At 43.3% G+C, this 21,160-nt stretch overlaps 3 protein-coding genes across 6 annotated transcripts in view; 2 read left to right on the top strand and 1 right to left on the bottom strand.

Annotated features, from left to right (window-relative positions):
* The first annotated feature begins 152 nt into the window (after positions 1-152).
* zgc:173742 (DNA topoisomerase I, mitochondrial) lies at positions 153-11,465 on the top strand. Of its 2 annotated transcripts, none has more exons than XM_058088202.1 (21): positions 153-361; positions 494-638; positions 1,491-1,545; positions 1,734-1,780; positions 2,660-2,758; positions 3,205-3,225; positions 3,310-3,400; positions 3,732-3,862; positions 3,941-4,056; positions 5,143-5,264; positions 6,523-6,645; positions 6,943-7,130; positions 7,534-7,678; positions 7,817-7,960; positions 8,300-8,485; positions 9,007-9,075; positions 9,687-9,801; positions 9,918-10,045; positions 10,220-10,320; positions 10,580-10,729; positions 11,193-11,465. In XM_058088202.1, exons 2-21 carry the CDS (start codon positions 523-525, stop codon positions 11,293-11,295), a joined length of 2,250 nt encoding a protein of 749 aa, XP_057944185.1. In that variant the 5' UTR covers positions 153-361; positions 494-522; the 3' UTR covers positions 11,296-11,465. The 2 variants fall into 2 exon arrangements, with proteins under 2 accessions (XP_057944185.1, XP_057944184.1); XM_058088201.1 differs by having other exon boundaries at positions 1,731-1,780.
* A 30-nt stretch (positions 11,466-11,495) lies between these two features.
* On the bottom strand, positions 11,496-13,366 carry hsbp1b (heat shock factor binding protein 1b). Its single transcript, XM_058088228.1, has 4 exons — positions 13,197-13,366; positions 12,557-12,623; positions 12,293-12,419; positions 11,496-12,085 (listed from the first exon to the last, which is right to left on the bottom strand). Exons 1-3 carry the CDS (start codon positions 13,239-13,241, stop codon positions 12,295-12,297), a joined length of 237 nt encoding a protein of 78 aa, XP_057944211.1. The 5' UTR covers positions 13,242-13,366; the 3' UTR covers positions 11,496-12,085; positions 12,293-12,294.
* The window catches only part of si:dkey-246g23.2 (solute carrier family 66 member 2), a 35,461-nt gene continuing 27,326 nt past the window's right edge, over positions 13,026-21,160 (top strand). Inside the window, exons 1-3 of one of the 3 annotated variants that reach the window (XM_058088225.1) lie at positions 13,026-13,721; positions 14,634-14,861; positions 14,926-15,059. In XM_058088225.1, coding sequence (XP_057944208.1) covers positions 14,665-14,861; positions 14,926-15,059 — 331 coding nt within the window. In that variant the 5' untranslated portion in view covers positions 13,026-13,721; positions 14,634-14,664. The remainder of the gene's footprint in view (positions 13,722-14,633; positions 14,862-14,925; positions 15,060-21,160) is intronic. The other 2 variants (XM_058088226.1, XM_058088227.1) reach the window with 2 other exon arrangements.

Here is a 21,160-nt window from a genome sequence, read left to right as displayed (position 1 = left end):
TGCACCTGGCAACAGGTGTACCATGTCTTTGTCCTTTACAACGACAAATAAACATAATTTATTCTATATAACTTTTCAGTAGCCTTCTAAAAGGGTAATTCAATGCAAAATAGAATTCAAATAATCAAGCCCCTCAAAAGAAGGCCGCTTGACACACGGTGACCTACCTGGCAACCCAGTAGCCCACCAGCCAATCACAATTCACCTGTAAAACGCCCAGAAGGAGATTTAACAGATTGCAACGCAAGTCATTTTAGCATATAATGCACACTTTCCATGTTTATACACCATCGTTGGGTTGGTTGGTTCATTCCACACAGCCGTGACCACCTTTTCAACACTGAATGAAGTACTTTTCCAGGTAAGTCATTTCCGCCGCTGGGTGCTGGAATTGGTGTTAATTGGCTAACAGGAAGACATGCTAGCTGCGGCCCAAGTGCTACATCCGTGTTTCTATCCTTGGATTATTGTCACGCTCTTGCTTCATTATTAGCTCACCCAACGGGAACTTTGTGCTGAGTGATGGGACGAGAGAAGGAGGCCACGGAGGACGGGAAGGCGACCCATAAGGGCTCCAAACTGAAGAGACTCAACGACGTTGAGCTAGCTGGAGCCGGAGGTGATGCCAATCATAACATGTGAGTAGAAGTCCGTCTGTTGGCTTCCTTTTTGTTTGGAAAAAGACACAAGTTACTAAGATGTGACAGACATGATGGAAATCCATTGTTTGGTTTCCCAAACTGTTGCTTTTTTCCTTTCAGAAACTATTGTTTTTTGGTTTGGTTGCCATATGCATGTTGATTTTTTGGTGGTTGCTCCATGGTTGCCTGTTTTAGTTACTTTCCATAACTCTGTGTTGGAAACCCCGAACAACCTAGAAAACAATTATCTTGGAGTTATAAATGACCATTTTTCAAATTTGATGAGATGCCGAATTTGCTATATTAACTATTCATCATGACAAACCACCTGAAAAAATAACTTTGACCAACACAGATTAGCATTATCAATTTATTTCTGAATACTTTATCCAACCCCAACAAAAGCATTGTTAAAATAAATATAAATACCCCTGCCTCTGCAGCGGCCCCTGTGTGTGTACATTATGCAAATGAGGAGAAGCTTTGATATACTGTATGCTCTGCTCCCAGCTGGCGGTTGCCATGACTGTATGTATTAAATTCACTGTGCACAACTGCATGAATACATTCATTTACCTGATGCGTTTATTTCCGTGCGATTGTGAGCATATGAATGCAGAATGATCTGTCATTGGTGTTCATCGTTGATGGGAGAAATGGGTTGAGTTAGTCGCCTATGATTAAGCAAGAAGCGAGTCTCCATTTGTTTGAGGCAAGCACGCAGATTGAAACATTAAAGTTTGTTTTATCCTTAGCCACTCGTCTTATGGAACTATATTTTCCTTTCAAATTAAGTCTTTCTTTCAAATATTGTGTTGTTTGTTTTCATCGTTGTCATATGACCTGCAGTGCAAAGTCGACAAAACCTACAGAGAAAACCCCTAATGGAAAAGTCCGGAAGAAGGTGAATTACATTTTTTTTTTCTACTACAATGTTGGTCATTCTGGGTTTTACATCACACCACAAAATTCATACGGTTTGAGACAGCCCATTAGATCCAATGCAAGGGCTCCCCGACAATAAAACACCCAGATGAACAATAAGCGACTGTGTACATTGTTGTTGTTTTGATCTACTTTATTTTCCAGCAGGTGAAACCACCACAGGAGGAGAAGCTGGAATCACCCAACAGTGGCAGGTAGACATTTTTATACAATATTTATATTAAATTTTAATGCCAGTGTCTTCTTTAAGTCCCAAATAATATGCTGACAAGATAAACTTGAGCGAAATATATCCCCCCCCCCCTCATCCTGTTTCATTTCACTTCCTGAGATGGAACTTGTTCTTGTGTTTGGATATTCAGGCACCTGGGCAGAATCCATTTCCATTTTATGCAAGGACTCAAGATGTCTCACCGACATAATTATACTCTGTGCTCAGTTCTATCTGAGGCTTTTCAGCAAAGTAATAAATGAGACGGCATGGTACGAGTAGTCAGATACTCCACGGGGTGTTTGCCGGGATGACAGACTGTGGCCCAAGTCTCGCTGTGTTAAATCTGTCTCGCAGCGGTGCGGCTGTAGACTTGTTAATGGCTTGTTCCCCAGATGTGGTTTTAGCCCAACCCAATATGAAGACTGACATTTCAAAGGCGACATCCTTTGAGGGGTGAAAAAAAACAATATTCTGGACTGTCTTTTTAATGGTTTAGGCGGTCATCCAGTGAGTTCACATGGGGGGTAAGTTATGGTGGCGGTGAAAGCTCGGATAAGAAACATAAAGCTACATTCAATTACATTGCCGTCTAACCCAGCCATCGGTCAACAGCTCTTTATGGATTTTACTCCGCGATGGCCCCACCGTTAGATATATAATAGCCTTTGCATTGAGCTAGTCGTTCTGTCACATAGCATGTCCACGGGCCCAACACCGATTTGGAGCATCCAACCTTCTCTCACCGAGGGCCACAAAATGACAAAGTAAAGAGACAAGTAACGCAGCAACTTGCTGGACGACAGACACACGGAATGTGGATTTGTGTCAAAGGGATGATGGTCCTGCTTTTGTGCAACAGGGAGTCAGACGACGGCGACTTCACCACAAAGAAGAAAGGAGTGAAAAGGAAGCGAATCAAAGATGAGCCTGCAGAGTTTGCCACCAGTGACGCAGCAAAGTAAGTCAGCGGACAAAGTCAGAAATTGGGAAATATACCAAAACAATCCATAGCACCCTATGTCACGTTACACATATCCGTATCGGCATATGGTTTTTCCTGCAAAAAAAACAACATCGGACATCCCTACAGTTAATACAGATGGATTAAGGTAGTGTATTACAGGACGAGATGAGCGCCATATTGTACACTAACCAGAGAACCGAGGTGAAATCGTATGCTAACTGAGGTTCTACTGTCTATAATTTCTAGGTACTCTTCATAAATTAATTACAAAGTAAAAAAAATGTAAATATGTAATAAGATAATATTTAGCGATAAAAGTGCATCGTTAGCATGAACTTTTCTGGTAATGTTGTGCCTTTATTCCCATATGAAAGTGCCAGGCAATAACAACTGCAAGCAAGATAAATAAATACTTTGTTCATTTGTGTTTTCCCTCTCAGGCATTCGTCGTCAAGCAAAAGGTACGTTATTTCCATCCTGCCTGCTGAATATTATCTCATGTATGTGAAGCCGTTATTAATATTATGCTCGTGCGGGGATGCTAGCCACTCCAATAAGAAAAAAAGGCAACATTCAGCGGGAGAAGAGAATGGTGACGAGGCTCCAAAGAAGAAGACCAAAAAGAACACCGAGGAGGTAAATCCGTCGCTGCCGCTTGATTATGTTGTTCATATTGTGTCTATTTATTCTCCACATTATTATTATTGTTATTATTTATTATTACTTATCTTCTTTTGTGTCTGTTATATGGGAGCCAGGCAACGACATTTCGTTGGCAATTTCACTACTGTGTTTTTGTGCAATGACAATAAAGGAAGTCTATCTATCTATCTATCTTGATCCATCTCCATCGATAACACGTCTGACGAAACCTTTGGAAGAAATGGCGTTCATGCGGCTCGTGTGGTCTTTTAATTTTGTACATTTTTGATTGCATTCACATCTTCAGTCTATTTCCCCTGCACAGGGGGTGAAGAAAGAGGAGGAAGAACAGCAACCAGTCTCAAAAACGTCAAAGAAGACAAAGGAGGAGATTAAGGAGGCAAGGCTGTTGAAGACCAAAAAGAAGGAAGAAGAGGAACAGAATCGCTGGCGATGGTTGGGGAAATACCTTTAACTTGTATCGTACACAATTTCACTTTGTCCAATGAATCCTGGTTGTTCTCATCCCATCAGGTGGGAGGAAGAGAAGTATGAAGACGGGGTAAAATGGAGGTTTCTGGAACACAAAGGACCCTACTTTCCTCCTGTGTACCAGACGCTACCAGACGACGTTCACTTCTACTACAATGGTTGGTCTGAACAAGGGATTGTGCTATCTGCCCAAAAGAACCGTACCATTCTAATATTCCAAATATTTCACTCAAAGTGTTGTTTGGGCCTTTAGCTACACCCCTCGATTTAAATTAGAAAATCAATGCTAGAATTAACCTCAAGATAATCATATTAACAAATAATAAAAAACTGATGACTTTTTTTGTTTTTTTGGTTAAGTTTTTTTTCTGAAGAAGAAATCTTTTGATATTTTAATATCATGACACGGCTAGTAAACAGCCAGACTTTCACATTCACACTCAAGCAAATGGATGGTGAAAGATGATCCTGATCCTTGCAGGACTTATCTATGGCATAAAAGATGTTGCTAAATATTTTAAAGCAGCCTGAAATGAACGACCGACTGCATTTTACTCCGCGTTTGAAATGAAAATGAACGTATCTGCAGATGATCCCCTTCCCTCCCCAGCCCGTCATCTTTCCCTTGTACTGTTGGCCATGAATTTGACATGACCTGAGATGAACTGAATGCATATGCAAATGTTCATGTAGAAAGTTAGTGAGACGCTGCAGCAGCAAATCCAAGTTTGAACTCCCAACTTGAAAGGCTGTAGAAGGTTTACAACTGCGATGAAGACAGTTATAGTTATGAAAAACAATGATTCTTGAATACGTTTGGCGTATTAATCTGTGAGTCTAAAAGGTACGGGTGCAGTCCTGCAGGTTTATTGACGGCAGCAAACGGGGCATTCCTTGTTGAATACTTAAACATCAATGGATCAAGTCAGGATGTATTGGGTGGAAGGGTGATTGATGACTAGTTGTTTTTGGATCGCCACCCAGCCGGGAGACGCTTGGATCGGCTTGTGCCCGCGGTGCAAGTATTGCAGTTTGTATGCTGATCTTTGTCCTTGTTCACAGTCCTCCATGAAGGAATTGATTAGCCTGTTGGCCTCGCTGTGTGGCATAATGAATGTTGATGCTTTTATTCCCATCCTGTCACTGGCATTGGCGTTCTTGTCCGCGCCAATGAAAGTGCTTGGTAATATGAAATGTGGTGTTAATCAGCTGCCACCATGTTGTGGTTTTGTGCCATTTCTCAGGTAAGACGGTGAAGCTGAGCCTGGCAGCGGAGGAGGTGGCTGTGTTCTTCGGCCAGATGTTGGATCATGAATACACCACTAAAAAGGTTTTCCGGGAGAACTTCTTCAAAGATTGGAGGCAGGTAAACTGAAAGAGGTCGTTTAATTTAAATTGGTTTTCCAGCAGAGGCCTCATAGTACCAAGTGAAAAGGATGCAAGGGCAGAGTAAGCTTTGCAGAGCGTCTGTCCTGCAAAGCCTCTGCATCCGACCTCCACTCTAAGGCGTTCATGTTGGTTGCTTGTTTGCCAGGCTGGATAAGAACGTGTTGCCGTCCGGGTTTTTGGTAAACATTGGAATAACGTGGAAGTAAAAGTCGAGGCGGTGTCACACTTGGTGTCAGTCAGGGTGTCTTTTGTTCCCAAGACGAGCTGCCAAGCCCGGGGTCATATCATGCAGAATTAATTTTGCACTGCTTAATGCTCAATGCACTTGAAAATATGATTTGTGTGAAGGCATTGATATGCTAATCCCTACAAGTAGCTTCTCTGCATATGAACAAATCCAATTAAACTGTTATTAGAGGCGGAAAAAAACTCTTCCCGCTCCACTGCCCTCGGTGCCCGCCTACTGTCGCTTTGTCAGTCATGCTTAGATACGCCGCCTGGCTGGACGTCCGTACAGCCGTGGTGTTTATGGACGTGTACACCGGTAAGCGTGTTACTTTGGAGGTCAGCTCTTGCATTTCAACTGGCGTGACCCCAGACGAAGCTCAAACTCTTCAATTAAAAAAAAAAAAAAGCTACATAGACAGTCCCTTACCTCCATTTCATTCCCAGGGGGCAGTGAGAGGCCGTGATAAAAGCCCCACATGTTGACATTTAGCGCCAATAACGTCTGAGATGATCCATAACGTCTCCACCGAGAGCAACCTTTTATTGGTAGCCTGTTAGCCATCTTTCAGATGAGCCTTTTGAGCAATAACTTCACAAAGTTGATTTGAAGCTCAGCTAAAGTACCGCCTTATCGTGTGCCGACATATCAGGCTGACTTTTTCTTTTTTTTTCCCCCCTGAGCATCTGTCAAATAACACTGTCAACATCTTTCGTGCCAAGCTTCCATTTTATCAGGGAAAAGTCTGTTTTCTAAACGGAGCATTATTTGCAGGATGGGGTGTCCAAAGTGCGGCCCGCTGTACATTTAAGAAGAAAAAATCAAGACAAATACACTTAAAAGTTTTAATCTCCCAGGGGAAAAAGTACAATATTACAGGAAATAACAAATAAAAATATCCACGTGGCCTTGCATCCTTTCACTGTTCTGTGTCGGCCTCGGGTGGGAAAGGTTTGGCCAACCCTGTTATGTTTGAAACCTTCACGCATTAACCCTCCAACTGTTAAAGGAAATGACGGACGAGGAGAGAGTGCTGATTCGACATCTGGATAAATGTGATTTTGGAGAGATTCACGCCATGCATAAAGCCAAGGTGGAGGAAAGGAGGAACCTGAGCAAGGAGGACAAATTGGTGAGATGACCTCGTTTCCTCGTTCTCTGGGTTGTGGGCCACAAATGTCTTTTTTTTTTTTATTGACTTGTCAAATTTAAGGAAAAATCTGCAGTAATTTTACAAGAATAAAGCCAAAATATTAAGTGGAAAGCTGTAATATAACGAGAAAAAAACCATACAAATGACAGCTTCTGCTTCCATATAATCTTCTAATATCAAACAAGTCAAACCTGCAGCAGCGTAGCCTCGTGTATGCGTATACATCCTGGTCTTGTAGTTTTCTCACCTGGTATTTGGGGATGCCCTCTGTTGCAGGTATTGAAAGAGGCCAATCAGAAGATAGTGGAGGAGTACGGCTACTGTCTGTTGGACCACCACAGAGAACGTATTGGCAACTTCAAGATTGAGCCTCCGGGGCTGTTCAGGGGCAGAGGGGAGCATCCTAAACAGGGCATGCTGAAGAAAAGGATCCAGCCTGAAGACGTCATCATCAACTGCAGCAAGTGAGCGATGCAGGAGAAAGCTCAATTTAAATGAACTGCGCTCGTGGCCTCCTCCAAAATGCACTTTGCTCTCCGAGTTAGTAGGTCCATACCCGATACGGTAGTAGGTCCATACCCGATACGGTAGTAGGTCCATACCCGATACGGTAGTAGTGTGGATGGAGATCATGCGTTCTGTAGCCAACAAGATGGCTTTCAGTAGTGCAGAGATCTGAGCCATGGTTAAACTTCTAACGAGGATTAGTATCTTGGCCCGTTCCCCACCCTACCCCCTGGGAAAATGTGTAGTTATGACAAGTAACCTTCATGATTGAGGTCATTGAGCAGGTAGTCGTTTCTTTCTGCCTAAGAGGATGCTCGGCAGGTGCTAGTCTTTTCCTCTTGCTCCTCTTGTGTCCACCAGGGAATCTCACATCCCCGTGCCTCCTGCTGGTCATCGCTGGAAGGAGGTTCGACACGACAACTCTGTGACATGGCTGGCCAGTTGGACCGAGAACATCCAGGGTTCGATTAAATACGTCATGCTCAATGCCAACTCCAAACTCAAGGTTAGACTGAGGAGATAAAACAACAAACACGTTTACATTGGTGTTTCCTGACCGATGCACAAATTTGGAATGTGTCCGTTTGTGTGTCCGCGTGGTTTAAATTTCTCAAGCATTCATCTTTTCATGACCTGAATGCAGGGAGAGAAGGACTGGGAGAAATACGAGGTTGCTCGCAAACTGAAGACGTGCGTGGATTCCATCCGTAAGCAGTACCTGGAGGATATGAGGTCCAGGGAGATGCGTGTCCGCCAAAGAGCTGTGGCTCTCTACTTCATAGACAAGGTCCAGGACACGTTCCTAATATCGTTCTTCATGTTCTTCTTAACACTTGGATCTAATAATCAATATTTTGTGTCCTGATCACCTTTTCCTGCATTCTGGCATAAGATGGAATGTTGCTAGTAAGGAAAATGTATTTCTTTTTATGGAGTGACCCTTTCATTGACCTTGACTGGTGCCACTGCCAAATCATAGTTCAGGTTGATGTCCTGTGGTGTGAATAACCTGGATATCTTGTGGTCCATTTGACTGGCAAACACTTGTTACGATGATGAAGATGAAGATGAAAGCCCTGCTGAGGAACTGCTATTGATCCTGGTATCTTGTGACCCCAAAAAAAAGCTGGCGCTGAGAGCTGGTAATGAAAAGGAGGAGGGAGAGACGGCGGACACGGTGGGCTGCTGCTCGCTACGTGTGGAGCACATCACGCTCCACAAGGAGCTGGACGGCAACTCGTGTGTGGTGGAGTTTGATTTCCTGGGTAAAGATTCCATTCGCTACTACAACAAAGTCCCCGTCATCAGCAAGGTAAAGGAACACCAACCAGGCCGCTACCAGAATGGACGCTCACATTGGCTTTCAATTGGAATGTCATGGTTTTGCTGCCACGCGGTGTGTGCGCGTGTTGCGTGATGCGTGTGTGTGTGTGTGCAAAAGCAATGCACCGGACAGAATTAATTGGTCCCCTGCCGAGTAGCAAAACTAATTCCCAGGAAATGATTGCTAAATGTCACTCCTGAGTTAAAACTACTCAGGATGGTTATATTATATATTATAATTTTTTTTAATGTTTTTTTTTTTTAAGCTAATTTTACCTTTTTTGGGAGGGGGGCGAAATTGCATATTTTAAAGCATAATAGCTAGATGAAGTCCACTACAAACATCGGCCATTACAAAGACGATGGAAGTTGTGAATGTAGTCCAGTTTGGGTGTCAACAAAGCAAAGCTGTGTGACAACAGGCTTTTATTGCAGCTTTTCATAATCCGCCACAATTACAGCATAATTTGCAGCTGCAACACATGTCAAGCAGTTTTTTTTTCTTTCCAGGTATTCAAGAACCTTCAGCGTTTCATGGAGAATAAGGACCCTGGAGATGAACTCTTTGACCGCCTCAATGTGAGCACCTTGATTATTTCCTCTTTGTGTTCCTCCTACAGTTTGTACTTGAGTCGTCTTGACTGGGTGACTTTTGAATTACTTTGGAGATGGTGCTTTCATGGGAATTGTTAGTTACCACAGAGCAAAAAATGAAGGTGTACAAGTGAACGTGCCGTGTGGAGGAATTTCATCACTGGGACACGAGAACTTCTCAGGGTCCTAATTTGTCTTGTGAAAACATAAGCCTGACTAACGGATTGTCCTCCCTGGGGGGGGGGGCTTATTGAGAATGGCTTGTTGGAGCGCAACACGGACAGGCCACCCCGTGTGAAGTGCTCAGACCGCTGAGGAGGAGGAGTCTCCATAGAGAAACCCAGCTGGAGGTGGGAGGGACTGGTGAAAAATAGCTGGCAAGATAGCTAAATGAAGGGGGGGGTTAAACTGAAGCACCTCAACTTAGAATAATGCCACCAGCACAGGCGGGGTACATCTCCATGAAACCCACAGCCTTGGTCTGGTTTTGGCAAAGCCCACAGTGCCCCCTAGCGGCAGGAAAGGCGTGGTTCATTTGTCTGCGCTCTGCTTTTAAACGTTTGGAATGGATCTCCCCATCTTCCTCCCCATGACAGACCTCCTTGATGAACAAGCATCTGAGTGCCCTCATGCCGGGTCTCACTGCAAAGGTGTTCAGGACGTACAACGCCTCCATCACGCTGCAGCAGCAACTCCAACAGCTGACTAATGGTAATTTGGTAATCCCTCATCCATGGCATCCTAACTTGCTGTAATCTTCTTTAAGAAATACTGCTGCTTGACGTGTTTGATGTATGATGTGCTGTTTTTACCCCCCACCCCCCCAGACTCTGACAACGAGGCAGAGAAGCTGCTGTCCTACAACAGGGCGAACCGAGCGGTTGCAATTCTGTGTAACCACCAGCGGGCGCCACCAAAGACCTTTGAGCAGTCCATGGCCAACCTTCAGACCAAGGTAGAGATGGAGTACCACTGAATGAAGCCGCCTCTGATTACTTGATTTCCATGTTTTTCTTTATGTTGAGACGACTTTCCAAAGCCGCATGACCTTGAGTTTCTACTTCCAGTACACTGATGCTGACTGTTCTATGAAATATCATAACAATATTGCCATCATCTGATCCACCAGATTGATGCCAGAAAGGAGCAGCTGGCTCTTGCCAAGACGGAGTTGAAGCAGGCCAAGAAGGATTCCAAGGCCAAAGACAGCTCAGACTCCAAGTTGACCAAGTACTGCAGTAGTACTCCATACCAAGATATTGATATTCAGTGTTACTTTACTCCTTTGTTTCTAAAAGTACTTTTTGTGTACAATAGCATGTATTTCAATAGGTCCACTTTTATTGGCCGAAATCTTCCTACTCAGCTTTGTCAATTCTTGTTGCAGTAGTATCATAGTACTATAACTAATAACCAAAACATGTAGTGTCCTTCACAGTGAGCCAGTATTTATGATTTGACGCTTTTCCTTGGCTGTGTTGTCGCTCAGGCTGGTGGAGCGGAAGAAGGCGGCTGTGCAGCGCTGTGAGGAGCAGCTTCTCAAGCTGGAGGTGCAGGCCACCGACAGAGAGGAAAACAAACAGATTGCACTGGGTACCTCGAAGCTTAACTACCTCGATCCTCGCATCAGCGTGGCTTGGTGAGTGCTGGGGGCAAACACTTGGGACCGTAGATTAGATGATTAATCCTGTCAAGGAGTATGGTACCAGACATCCGTTGGAAGAGGCGTACTGTAGCAGTACATCAAAACATGGCTATTGTCTTTATGAATACTTTATTAGCAGTACACTATAAAGTATTTGACTTTAGACACTGCTGTAGCTGACAGCAGTCATTACTGCAGATCATATTTCATTTCATTTAGAAATAAGCATCCATGGTGTACTTGGATGTTGGATCGTTTTCACTAACATCACCAGTGTTAGGCATATTACTTTATAAAAGTGATGACGGTAGCTTATAGTCACAACTTTCCCTAAAAAGCAATTGAATTGGTAACAGAATAACTGTGGAATGATGCAGTTAGAGGATGGGTGGAATCCAGCTTCCCATATCGGAAGCTTTTGACTCCTTACAAGAGTTTGTCTTTTGACTCGTCTCAGGTGTAAAAGAATGAGGATACCCATTGAAAAAATCTACAATAAGAGCCAAAGAGACAAGTTTGCTTGGGCCATCGAGATGACGGAGGCAGACTTTGAGTTCTAACTTCCCCCTTGGACGTTCATTGAATAAGCGACTGGTCTGCCGTTCGACAAACTCAAGTATGACTGTTACATTTGTAACGTTTCGGCACACATTCAAGCTCTACTGATAGTCGTCTGCTGCTTTTCTGTTTGGCGCTTTGTCATATTGCCGCTCTGTATTTTGTGTTTGCATTTATTTGAATAAAGATTCCTAAAATGCAGTGACGTGCCAGGTGTCGTCAGTTAGAAACACCCGATTTATTTGCATCAACTAAGGAGTACATCGTGAACATATGCCATGAGATTAAGTTGCATCAAACAGTTGGAAAAGCACCTTGTAGATTTATATACAATATGACCTAGCACCAATTTCAACCAGTGTAATACAACCGCACTTTATTAAAGATTTTTAATAGCAGGAAATCTGAGTTGGAATGCATCTCACACCTCAGTTGTCTCACTGGAATGAGGTTCTCCAAAGTGAATCAGCCACGCCAGCCCTGGGCAACCGTCTCCATCAACCAGCACTTAAGAATCCGCTATGATACAGGACAACACCCGGGTCGGTGCACAAAACCCATTTGTATTTGTGCACAAAAGCATTCTAAACTTCTAACAAGCAAACCACGCTATTCTACCTGACCAACATTCCACAAAAGAAACAAATACATAGTATAACCATTTGTCACAATAGTCAGTGTATATATATATTTAAAAAAAAAATCACAAACATCAAATCCACGTCATCTTCGGGGTTGGAACACCACTGCACCAGTACATACTGTAGCATCAATCTGCCTGCCTCTTGGAACCTGTAGGGAATGAACACGGTGTCAATGTTTAGCAATAAACCAACATGGCTTCTTAGTCGCAAGGATTTAATGCAAACGTGAAGTATCCAAAAAATGCCAATTATTTGTTGCCTCCGCTCATGTCTTTTTCTATTTGCAATGTCCAGGAACCATTGACGGATGGATGCAGCCGTGCAGAATGGCCCAAGTGGAGACGTTTCATTTTACCTTCACGAGGATCCCTGACCCTCTTTTGGCTTTTCAGGTGTTGCCTCGTTTTCCTCCACGCCAGCCTGGGTCATCAGGTCAGCAATGTTCTTCTCCAAGTCATCTATCCGTGTGCTCATCTCATCAAGTAGCACAGCAGTTAAGGTAAACGGCGTACAATGACTCTTGCTCAGTGGGAAAGAAATGTGGATGCAATGATCAACACTACCTACAAGGTCTGAGCCTTCCAACACAGTAATCACATGGCATTAAAATGCAGGATATTTCTCCCGATGATCTGGTCTGACATGGTCTGGAACTTGTCTTGCATCTGCTGCAGCAAAGTCTGGACCTGGCAAAACAATCAGGAATTGAGGTGATTTCACACAATTTAATAATTATGCACCATACCTGAACATTAAAAAGGGGACTAAAAACATTCAGATCCGATCTGCTATAATATGACAGCAACAACCGGATGGTTAGGGAAGAGCTGGGAAGGAACTCATACGCTGTCTCCATGACAACCTAAACTCATCCCACGCCAACACAATTAAACCTTCTCTCTTTCTCTCTCAAAAAAATGTTGAGTATGACAAAAATACATTGACAATGGAATAAAAACGATATTGTCCATAATACTGTAAACGTAAACAGACGTATAGTATGACAACACCGAAACGAAGCGCTTTTGTCGCACCAAAACTACATGAGCATTTTGCCAGCGAAATGACTTACTCGTTGATATTCTTAATACATTTATTTCAAACTAAATAACAATTTACACATTGTTAGTGCAAAACCCCGGCTAACCAGCTATGCTATCGCTATATAGCTAGCCAGTGTCGTTAGCTTGTGGCTAGCCGCTACTATCCATCCGAACAGCTGAAGCTAACGCTAGCTTGCTAGCAGCATCACGACTCACCACGTTTGTAAGGTCCTGAACTGACTTGGGATCAGTCTCAGCCATTGTTTACTTCCAAAAATATATATTTAAAACCCCGCAAACCGGTCACGCAATTTTCCTCAACAAAAAGATGCTAGCACTCCGTCGCACTAGTCACTGCGCAGTCAGCTGGTCCGCAACACTAAAGAAATCTCGCGAGAGTTGAGCGCGGCACTCAAAGGAATGTGGGACTTTGTGTTTTTCAAGAAGGAACACGAGTAGGAGTGTGTAGTTTTTTGTTGTTAGGTTTTTTTTATACTTTATTTGCTGTACTTGAGGAGCCATTAGTCAGGACGTGAAGCCGTGTTCTATCTTTGTGTTTTTCCCGATAAATTGGCCGCACTATTTAGCACCCACAGAAGGAGCGCGGAGTGTGCGTGTGCGTGTGCGCGCTTGTCGGCGTGCCCCCTCCTGGAGTTTGGGGTGAAGATTGGAGGTGTCAGTGGAAACTTTGAAGAAGCACCAACTGTCTATCTCATTAGGAAAAGTGGATAAAGACGCCAGGTAAAGTCAAATCACTGCGATATCATTCTACTTCTATATTTCAATATTTCTATCAAAGCACGTGCTGATATTTTTGTATTGTTTTAGCAACTATGTCACCATATTTGGACTGTTGTTTACCTCCCAAAGTGATCTCTACCTCCGTACAAACACGCGTGACCCAACCCCGTGGAGTTATGCTGTGATTATGCAACAAGGCTGTCCCTGTCCATGCAGACCCAATAACTTCACATATACATTATTCATTCATAACAATATGGAAGACACTCTGGGTGAATATATGAGGGTGCTTATTGCATGCTTTCATGGATTATGGGTGGTTGTTCTTGCTGGTTGTGTACCATCTTCTGCAGTGACCCCCTGCTTTGACTTTTAACATTTAACATTTGGTCCCAAAGAACCCGCCCATGCTGTTTTTCTGGTTCCCTAGCATGAGGGCGGCTTGCTTTAAAGCCGTACTGTGTGACCCGTCAGCTGACTCGGGTTACTTATTTTGTGTGGACTGGTGGTTTGCATGCCCTACCACCCCCCACCCCCGTTTTCTGCCTTTGCTTCTTTTCAGATCCCGGAAAAATGCCTTAGGTCAGGGGTGTCCAAAGTGCGGCCCGTGGCTGTTTTTGGCCTGCAGCACATTCCAAAAATGTCATTTAACAAGAAAGCTAGAAAACAGAAAATAAAAAAAATCACATTTACTAAATAAAGTCAACATATTTGAAGGTTAAAAAAATGGTAAAAATAAGAGGAAAAATGCATAGAAGAATAAAATCATAATATTATGAGGGCAAATAATATTTGACTAGCATGGAGTTGAAATATTAAAGACAATATGATGAGAAACAAATTGAGAACATTTGGAGATGGATGGAGGGATTTGCAGATGAAATGGTCATATTTCACAATATTGTTCCACAGGTTCCTTGGATGCCGCTGATCTCCTTGAAGGATGGATGCTCTCCAGGAGGAGGAGGAAGGGTCGTGGATGCTGCTGTCCTGGCTGGCGTCCTGCCTCATGGTGTTTGGGGGATCCCTGCCCTACGTACCCCAATACCAGGAGATCCAGAGGAGCAGCAACACTGAGGGATTCTCTACCAGAGTGTGTCTGGTGTTGCTTCTCGCCAACATCCTGCGCATCTTCTTCTGGTAAGGTTGGTCATGAATGGTTCATATGGGAGATCCGAGTGATGTTTTGGTTGCATCTGTGCAGGATAGGCAAGCAGTTTGAGGTCACCCTGCTGCTCCAGAGCGTGGTGATGATCCTCACCATGTTTGCGATGCTCCACCTCTGCAGCACGGTCCACAACGCCAACCGTGTGAGCACAAAGCAACACCGACTTACAGGTTAGCAGCTTCCTGTTGTCTTCATTACGATGGCGTGTCACGTCTTTATGTGGACATAAATACACCACGGCCATGCTTGTTTAGTAGATGTCCGAGGTCCGGTTTCACGGAATGTGGCACTGATGGGGGGGTGGGGGTCCGAACAAGAATAGATGAGAGCAACCTTCCAGTTATATCCGTAGAGACAGCACCACGGGAATAACCTCCTCACTTGTGACATGATTTCCAAATATGCAAATGTTAAAAAAATGTTCTTAAGCCCACCTAAATAATTTTATATTTTTTATTGATTTTTTAAAATATTTTTATTGATTTTTTTTTTTTTTTACAAAAATGTCTGCCCCCCATCATGAAGGGCAGGCTAGAAATGTCCTAGATCATTATCTAATACAGTATAGGGATCTGTAGCAATGCTTTTCCTGGCCAGCAGGGGGCAGTATTTACCAAAGGATAAACCCTCATGAAGCCATTCCTCCCAAACATCCAAAGTAAATGAATGTGAGGAGATCCTGATGGAGGACACAAACACGTTACAAGTCACATTATGACACTACATGAACTTTTTCCCAGTTAGCCTCATAAATCCATTCTTTCTGCTGCGCTGGAGGTTTTGTTCCTGCTCAATGAGCAGCAATATGACGGCTGAGAATGAATTTTTATCTAACTTCTTTCTCAGACCATAAATGGAAGATTGATTACCCCACACATTATTCATCCGCTAAGCTCTTTTTGCTCACTTAAATTTCATGTTAGCTGTGCAATATATATTATGTCTCTTCTTCCTGACTTGCAAATATGCATTTCTTTCATCCTGACTTAAAGAGCCAAGAAATATTGCATACAGGATGTCTTTTTATGATGTTTTTGTCTACCTGTGGTCAGTGTGCATGGGCTGAAGGTCCTCCATGACCCCCAGCAGAATAAGCAGTGGAAGATGAATGAATGAATAATCTTAGGGGACTTGGACCCATGCACCAAGTGTGAGTGGTGCAGTGCGGAGCGCGATCACCGTGTCACTCAGCCTTATCTGCAACACTCAGGCAGCAAAGCGCCAGGACAAATTGGCTGTAATGAAGTCAAGCACTGAAACGCACCAACCATCCACACTTGGCAGATAGAGGAATACGTTCCGGGTACCTTCGAGGTGTTTGGTTATCTCCTGGTGACTGTTTAATTGGCAAGGTGAATGAAGTCAGTCGGGTCTTTAACACTTCCTTCTTTTGGATGGCTGGCATGGAATCATTTAGGAATGGGAATGGAATGTAATTCCTTTCAGGGTCAACTTGTGGAAGTAATCGTATGCTTTGAAGGTTTTATTTTCTCATTGTAGATTTTTAGATGGAGGAAGTTGTTTAAGAGTTCCAGCGTGTGTTGCCATTCAAAGTGTAAACCTAAGCGTGTGTTTTGGGGGTGGGGGGCTGACTAGACAGTTTTGCACGTCTAATCAATAAGTCACGCCTGCAATCACAGGAAGTGCTGCTATTTTGGCTCTGCATGTCAGAACTATGATTGCAGCGTGTATTTTTAATGACGTTCATTCATTCATTCCTTTTTCTAAGATGAGCAGCTTTGCGGCACAAGATTGCGGTCGAGCAAAAGCGTTCAAAGGGGCTGCGGCTCGTTTTTTTTGATTGGCCTGTGGCACAATATAAAAATAATTTTTACAAATTTTAATGAAAAAATGCAGCAGGAAGGCAGAATGTGACAATGAATAGCTGAAATGTGGTTAGCATGTTGGCCCCAAGATCAATCAATATTACAGATTCCAATTGATCAGATTCCAATTGAGTGCATCCCATAATCAGTTCCCAGTTCCACATGTCCAAAAGGAGTAGGAAGTTTTTTTTGTATTTTTGGTATTTATTTTGTATTTTTTGTATTTTATTATTATTATTATTAATATTATGACTATTACTATATTATGTTGTTATTATTGTGCCTGTAGTGAGATCATTTTAACCTGAAATATATAATATATAATACTGTTTGAGTGGTCAAGTCGGGTGCTTGTCTCACTGAAACATTAATGACACCTAGTGGCCAGTGTAGAATACTACATTTACAATTAAAGTATTTCTTCTTTTTTGCTTGAAAATGCTTCATTTAGGCAAAAATATGTACAATTTTAATACATCTGCTTTGTTTTTTTTACTACTCGGCCATATTCAACCAGAAAATATGGAGAGGGACGACTGATTTGATTTTTTTTTTTTTACAGAAAAAGACAAAAATATATAAAAATATCAAAAATGGTTTGATTTTTTAGTAGTTTTGGACAGGACACAATGAGGTTCAATGCCCAATGATAGTGCTGATTCCAACATATATGAGATTTATAAATGAAAGTCTTAAATGACCTTTTCATCCCACCGTAGTTGAAAGCATCAACTGTTTGTAACTGGGAGTGGCCAGCATAGAAAAACATATTTTAACGATGACATTCCGTCCTTCACTGCAGTTGAATGTCTATAATTGTAATTCACAGCCTGTTCCCTGATGGAGTATTGATGAAAGGCCGTTTTCACAGTCATTTCCAGGGGTTCCGCCCTGACAACCCGGCAATTTATGAAGTGTACGTGTCAATCTGGACTGGATTTTCTGCCCAATTAAGCCAACATTGGACGCAAAGCCAGACAAACACATCAATGTCAACATAACGGCTGAGCGTGTGCGTCTGAAGAGAACTCGTCTTACGTACGTGTGATTCCGTGTTCCCGTGTCAGACGTTCGGATACGCTGGAACCTAGTCTACCGTCATCAATCCTTTCTAAAAGGCCTCCTCCGACCCGAATGTAGTCCGGCTCAATCAGTTCCAGCAAATATTCCGTAATGTTGCTGCTTTCACATTCCAGGGTGATAATGGAAAGTCACACCTTAAAGATCCATCACAGGAATGTCCAAGTCGCACCTTCACCACTTGAGCCACGTCGGCCCTGAATGACCTCGAGCGCAGCCTCAAAATGTCACCGTTTCCACGGTTGCGTACGCAGCCGTCTGTTGATGTCCTTCAGCCAATCCCTTCGCCCTTTACTGTACTGTGGAATGAGTAGTGTTGAAAGTACATATTGAGGAATACTACAGTACACCGTACCGTACAGCAGGATGCCTTAATGATCATCCTTTTCCTTTGACTTCTCCCGGTGCCAACTGGTGCCAACTGGTGCCAACTGGTGCCAACTGGCGCCATTGTGGGAAGCTCATCACGCCGGTCCTTGACTCGGCAATGTCAAGGAGGAGCTGAGATAGACACACAACCCTCGGAGCTTTAAGCTCATTATTCTCCTCCTTCAGATCAACTGGAATGAGCTCAGCCCCAACAATGGCTCCTTCACTCTCCCAGGCTTTGTTGCTCGTTGCTCCCTGATTCCACCCCCATCTTGGGGGCGGGGGAGGGAGTCCAACTTAAAACCCTCCGGCACTCATGGTGTTGCATGCTCCTCGTTTCCGTGCATATCATACACAGCAGTACAGTACACAGTACTATATTTCATAACATATCCACAGTTACGTGTGCATACAGTAGACGTCTTGGCATTTTCTGTTGATGACATCTTCCACATCCTGTTAACGAGTAACGTTGGAGATATGCTGAGCTATCAACTGAAATTAGAGGTGTTTCAAGTCTAACCACAAAAGGCATAGCAGAAGCTCTACTCTACTAGCAAGACATCTTTTGGGAATCCAATGACGGACAAACACGTACGATACCGTAGCTGTGGATATGACAACAATGTAGACACATGAAGGTCAATTGGCTCCCCATCTAAATAATAACTTCTAATCAGGCCCTGCTGTGCTAATTACTGTGCTCTTGAGCTGGGTGAGGGTAATTCCACCCTGAGGGGGCATCTGGACACGTGCTAACAAGCCTGGGTTTGTGTGTGCATATGCATATTTGTATTAGTATTTTGCAGCATAAAGGAAATATTAACCACAAAACATACACTGAATGTCCGCAACTTGTGGACGATATGGGAGCCGTTGGTGGTGGTTGACATAAAATAACACAGGTTGGATTCCAAAAATGGCACATGTGGTGTGTACTACAAGATGTCTGACATGGTAGTTTATGATCGACCATGATGTACTTATAATAATAATAATAATAATAACATCATCAAGTCCTCCTTACCTGGACTGCTTTGGATTCACAACCATCATCTCCCCTGTGAAGGTCAACGTGTGTGATGGAAGGTCACCTTGTTGTTGTTCCTCCAATAATAGTCCCTGATGCGTTGCTGTGATTTACACCCGCTTATCAGGCGAGGAAGAAAGCCCCCCATTGATGATGCGTCCCACCCAGTTGACCCTATTAAATAGCCGGGGGCACCGTGCTGTTATCTCCACCTCAGGCTTCCTCCCCCTGGTCAACAACTGATTATTACCAGAGATTATTATCATATCCGTCACCTTCACACACAGAAGGCTTAACTTTGACTCCGTCAGGAAGTGTGTGTTTTTAAATAGCAAAGACATGGATATGAGTTAGCATAAGCTAATATCAGAAAGGGTTGAATTCAGTGGTTTGTCCTTCACCCTCTTAGTTGTGCCTGTGTGAACAATATGATACGAGGGAGACAGAACAAGTATAATCGTGGGGGGGTGGGGGGGTCCAATAGTGGTTAATTGGATGTCCTGCTCCTCTGTCTCCGCCATGTTCTCCTGCCGTATGTTAGGAGGAGTAAAACGCTCCAGTGATGCGTCACCTTTTTAATTCCTTCCTCCCTATCAGCAACTCCTTCAACCTCCTCGCCAAGGTCACTTCCTGCAGTTCGCCAACTTCGGCGTCTCCCCTACACGTCTGTCGAGCGAGAACGAGCTCATATATTTAGACTTTTGCTACTGTGGCCTGCGACCCAGAACATAAGACGTTACAAATAAAGGAGATATTTGGAGGAACCTTTGTTTTTTAGATAGCCTTCACACATCCGATGATGTGGTGTAGTCCACAAATGGGAACCACAGTAGCCCAAAGAGCCCAAATTTGGTGTCAGGTTGCCAGATTGTCACAATCTGATCAAATAACAAAAATGATCCACTTGTGTAATTTCTCACTTTTTATAATAATTAAGGAGAGTTTTCTGTAAATACTTTATCACCAAGTTCACCTCCAAGTTCTCCTTCCACGGGTGAAGACCACACAGACGTCCGATGCTGCTGTCGATGTTGTGTTCAACAAATGGCCGTATAATTGGATATAATAATTGGATATAATAATTGGATATAATTAGAGGTGTCCCCACAGTCCCTGTGAGTAGTCTGCATAAAAGGTTGCCAGCACACAGGTTTGCTTAAAGGAACGGCGGCAGTACCTTTACACTGTGATACAATGTGGTCCTCAGGCTGAATCTTCATTTGTTTGCTTTATTCACTTATTCACGTACAAAAGATAACAAAATAATATAATAATACATTTGTGAGGAATTGGGCAGTGAAGCAACAAATTGGAAACTGGATTAAACATCAAAGCTTGAAAGATGCAGTGGTGGGGGGGGGGGGGGCATTGTGCGGTTTATGGCTTTATCCACTGCTGTCATACCCCCCCCCCCCCCCCCCCCCCCCACAAAGCCGAATTAAAAACATGTAGTGACTGTTGTCGTTTCCAGCTTATATAAAAGGATCTCAGTTGGTCGCATGAATGGGATTTATTTATTATTATTATTATTATGTGCTGCTTACTAATTCAATGTGTTAGACATCATTTGTATGCAAAAGACACAATAAGCCAGTCAAAGGTGTGTGTGTGTGTGTGTGTGTGTGTGTGTGTCTATAGAAACAATCATGTGTGTATAGCAACGATGCTAACTAGAAAGCAGGGATGCTCCCATCAATCATCCGCCAATCACATTGCTGGAGGAATCAAAGTGATGCATTCAGTAACGCCTGGACTCCACTGTGTTGCAATACTTTGCATTTGTTTACCAGGTACTGCCCCCCCCCCCCCCAATATGACCCAAACCGGGTTTATTTAGTCTCATTTAGTCATTGGAATCCACTGGGAATGTTTGTGCCAAAAAGGCACGTTTGGATAAAATGAGTGAAATGAGTGAATGCTTTTTCAGTCAATGCCCCCCCCCTTCCCTCCCCCCCTCCCACCCTGT

Source organism: Doryrhamphus excisus, chromosome 11, assembly GCF_030265055.1.
Source record: "Doryrhamphus excisus isolate RoL2022-K1 chromosome 11, RoL_Dexc_1.0, whole genome shotgun sequence".
Taxonomy (NCBI): Eukaryota; Metazoa; Chordata; class Actinopteri; order Syngnathiformes; family Syngnathidae; genus Doryrhamphus; species Doryrhamphus excisus.
The sequence above is the reverse complement of the archived record's forward strand: the minus strand, read 5'-3'. Positions and strand labels throughout refer to the sequence as shown.

Bases quoted from the DNA above. Each gene is read 5' to 3' on its own strand.
- hsbp1b (XM_058088228.1), bottom strand. From the start codon at position 13,241: ATGGCTGAGACTGATCCCAAGTCAGTTCAGGACCTTACAAACGTG. The intron at 12,624-13,196 runs GTGAGTCGTGAT...TTGTTTTGCCAG, and splicing joins TTCAGGACCTTACAAACGTG to GTCCAGACTTTGCTGCAGCA. The intron at 12,420-12,556 runs ATATCCTGCATT...CTGCTGTGCTAC, and splicing joins AGACCAGATCATCGGGAGAA to TTGATGAGATGAGCACACGG.
- zgc:173742 (XM_058088201.1), top strand. From the start codon at position 523: ATGGGACGAGAGAAGGAGGCCACGGAGGACGGGAAGGCGACCCATAAG. The intron at 7,679-7,816 runs GTTAGACTGAGG...ACCTGAATGCAG, and splicing joins ATGCCAACTCCAAACTCAAG to GGAGAGAAGGACTGGGAGAA. The intron at 9,802-9,917 runs GTAATTTGGTAA...CCACCCCCCCAG, and splicing joins ACTCCAACAGCTGACTAATG to ACTCTGACAACGAGGCAGAG.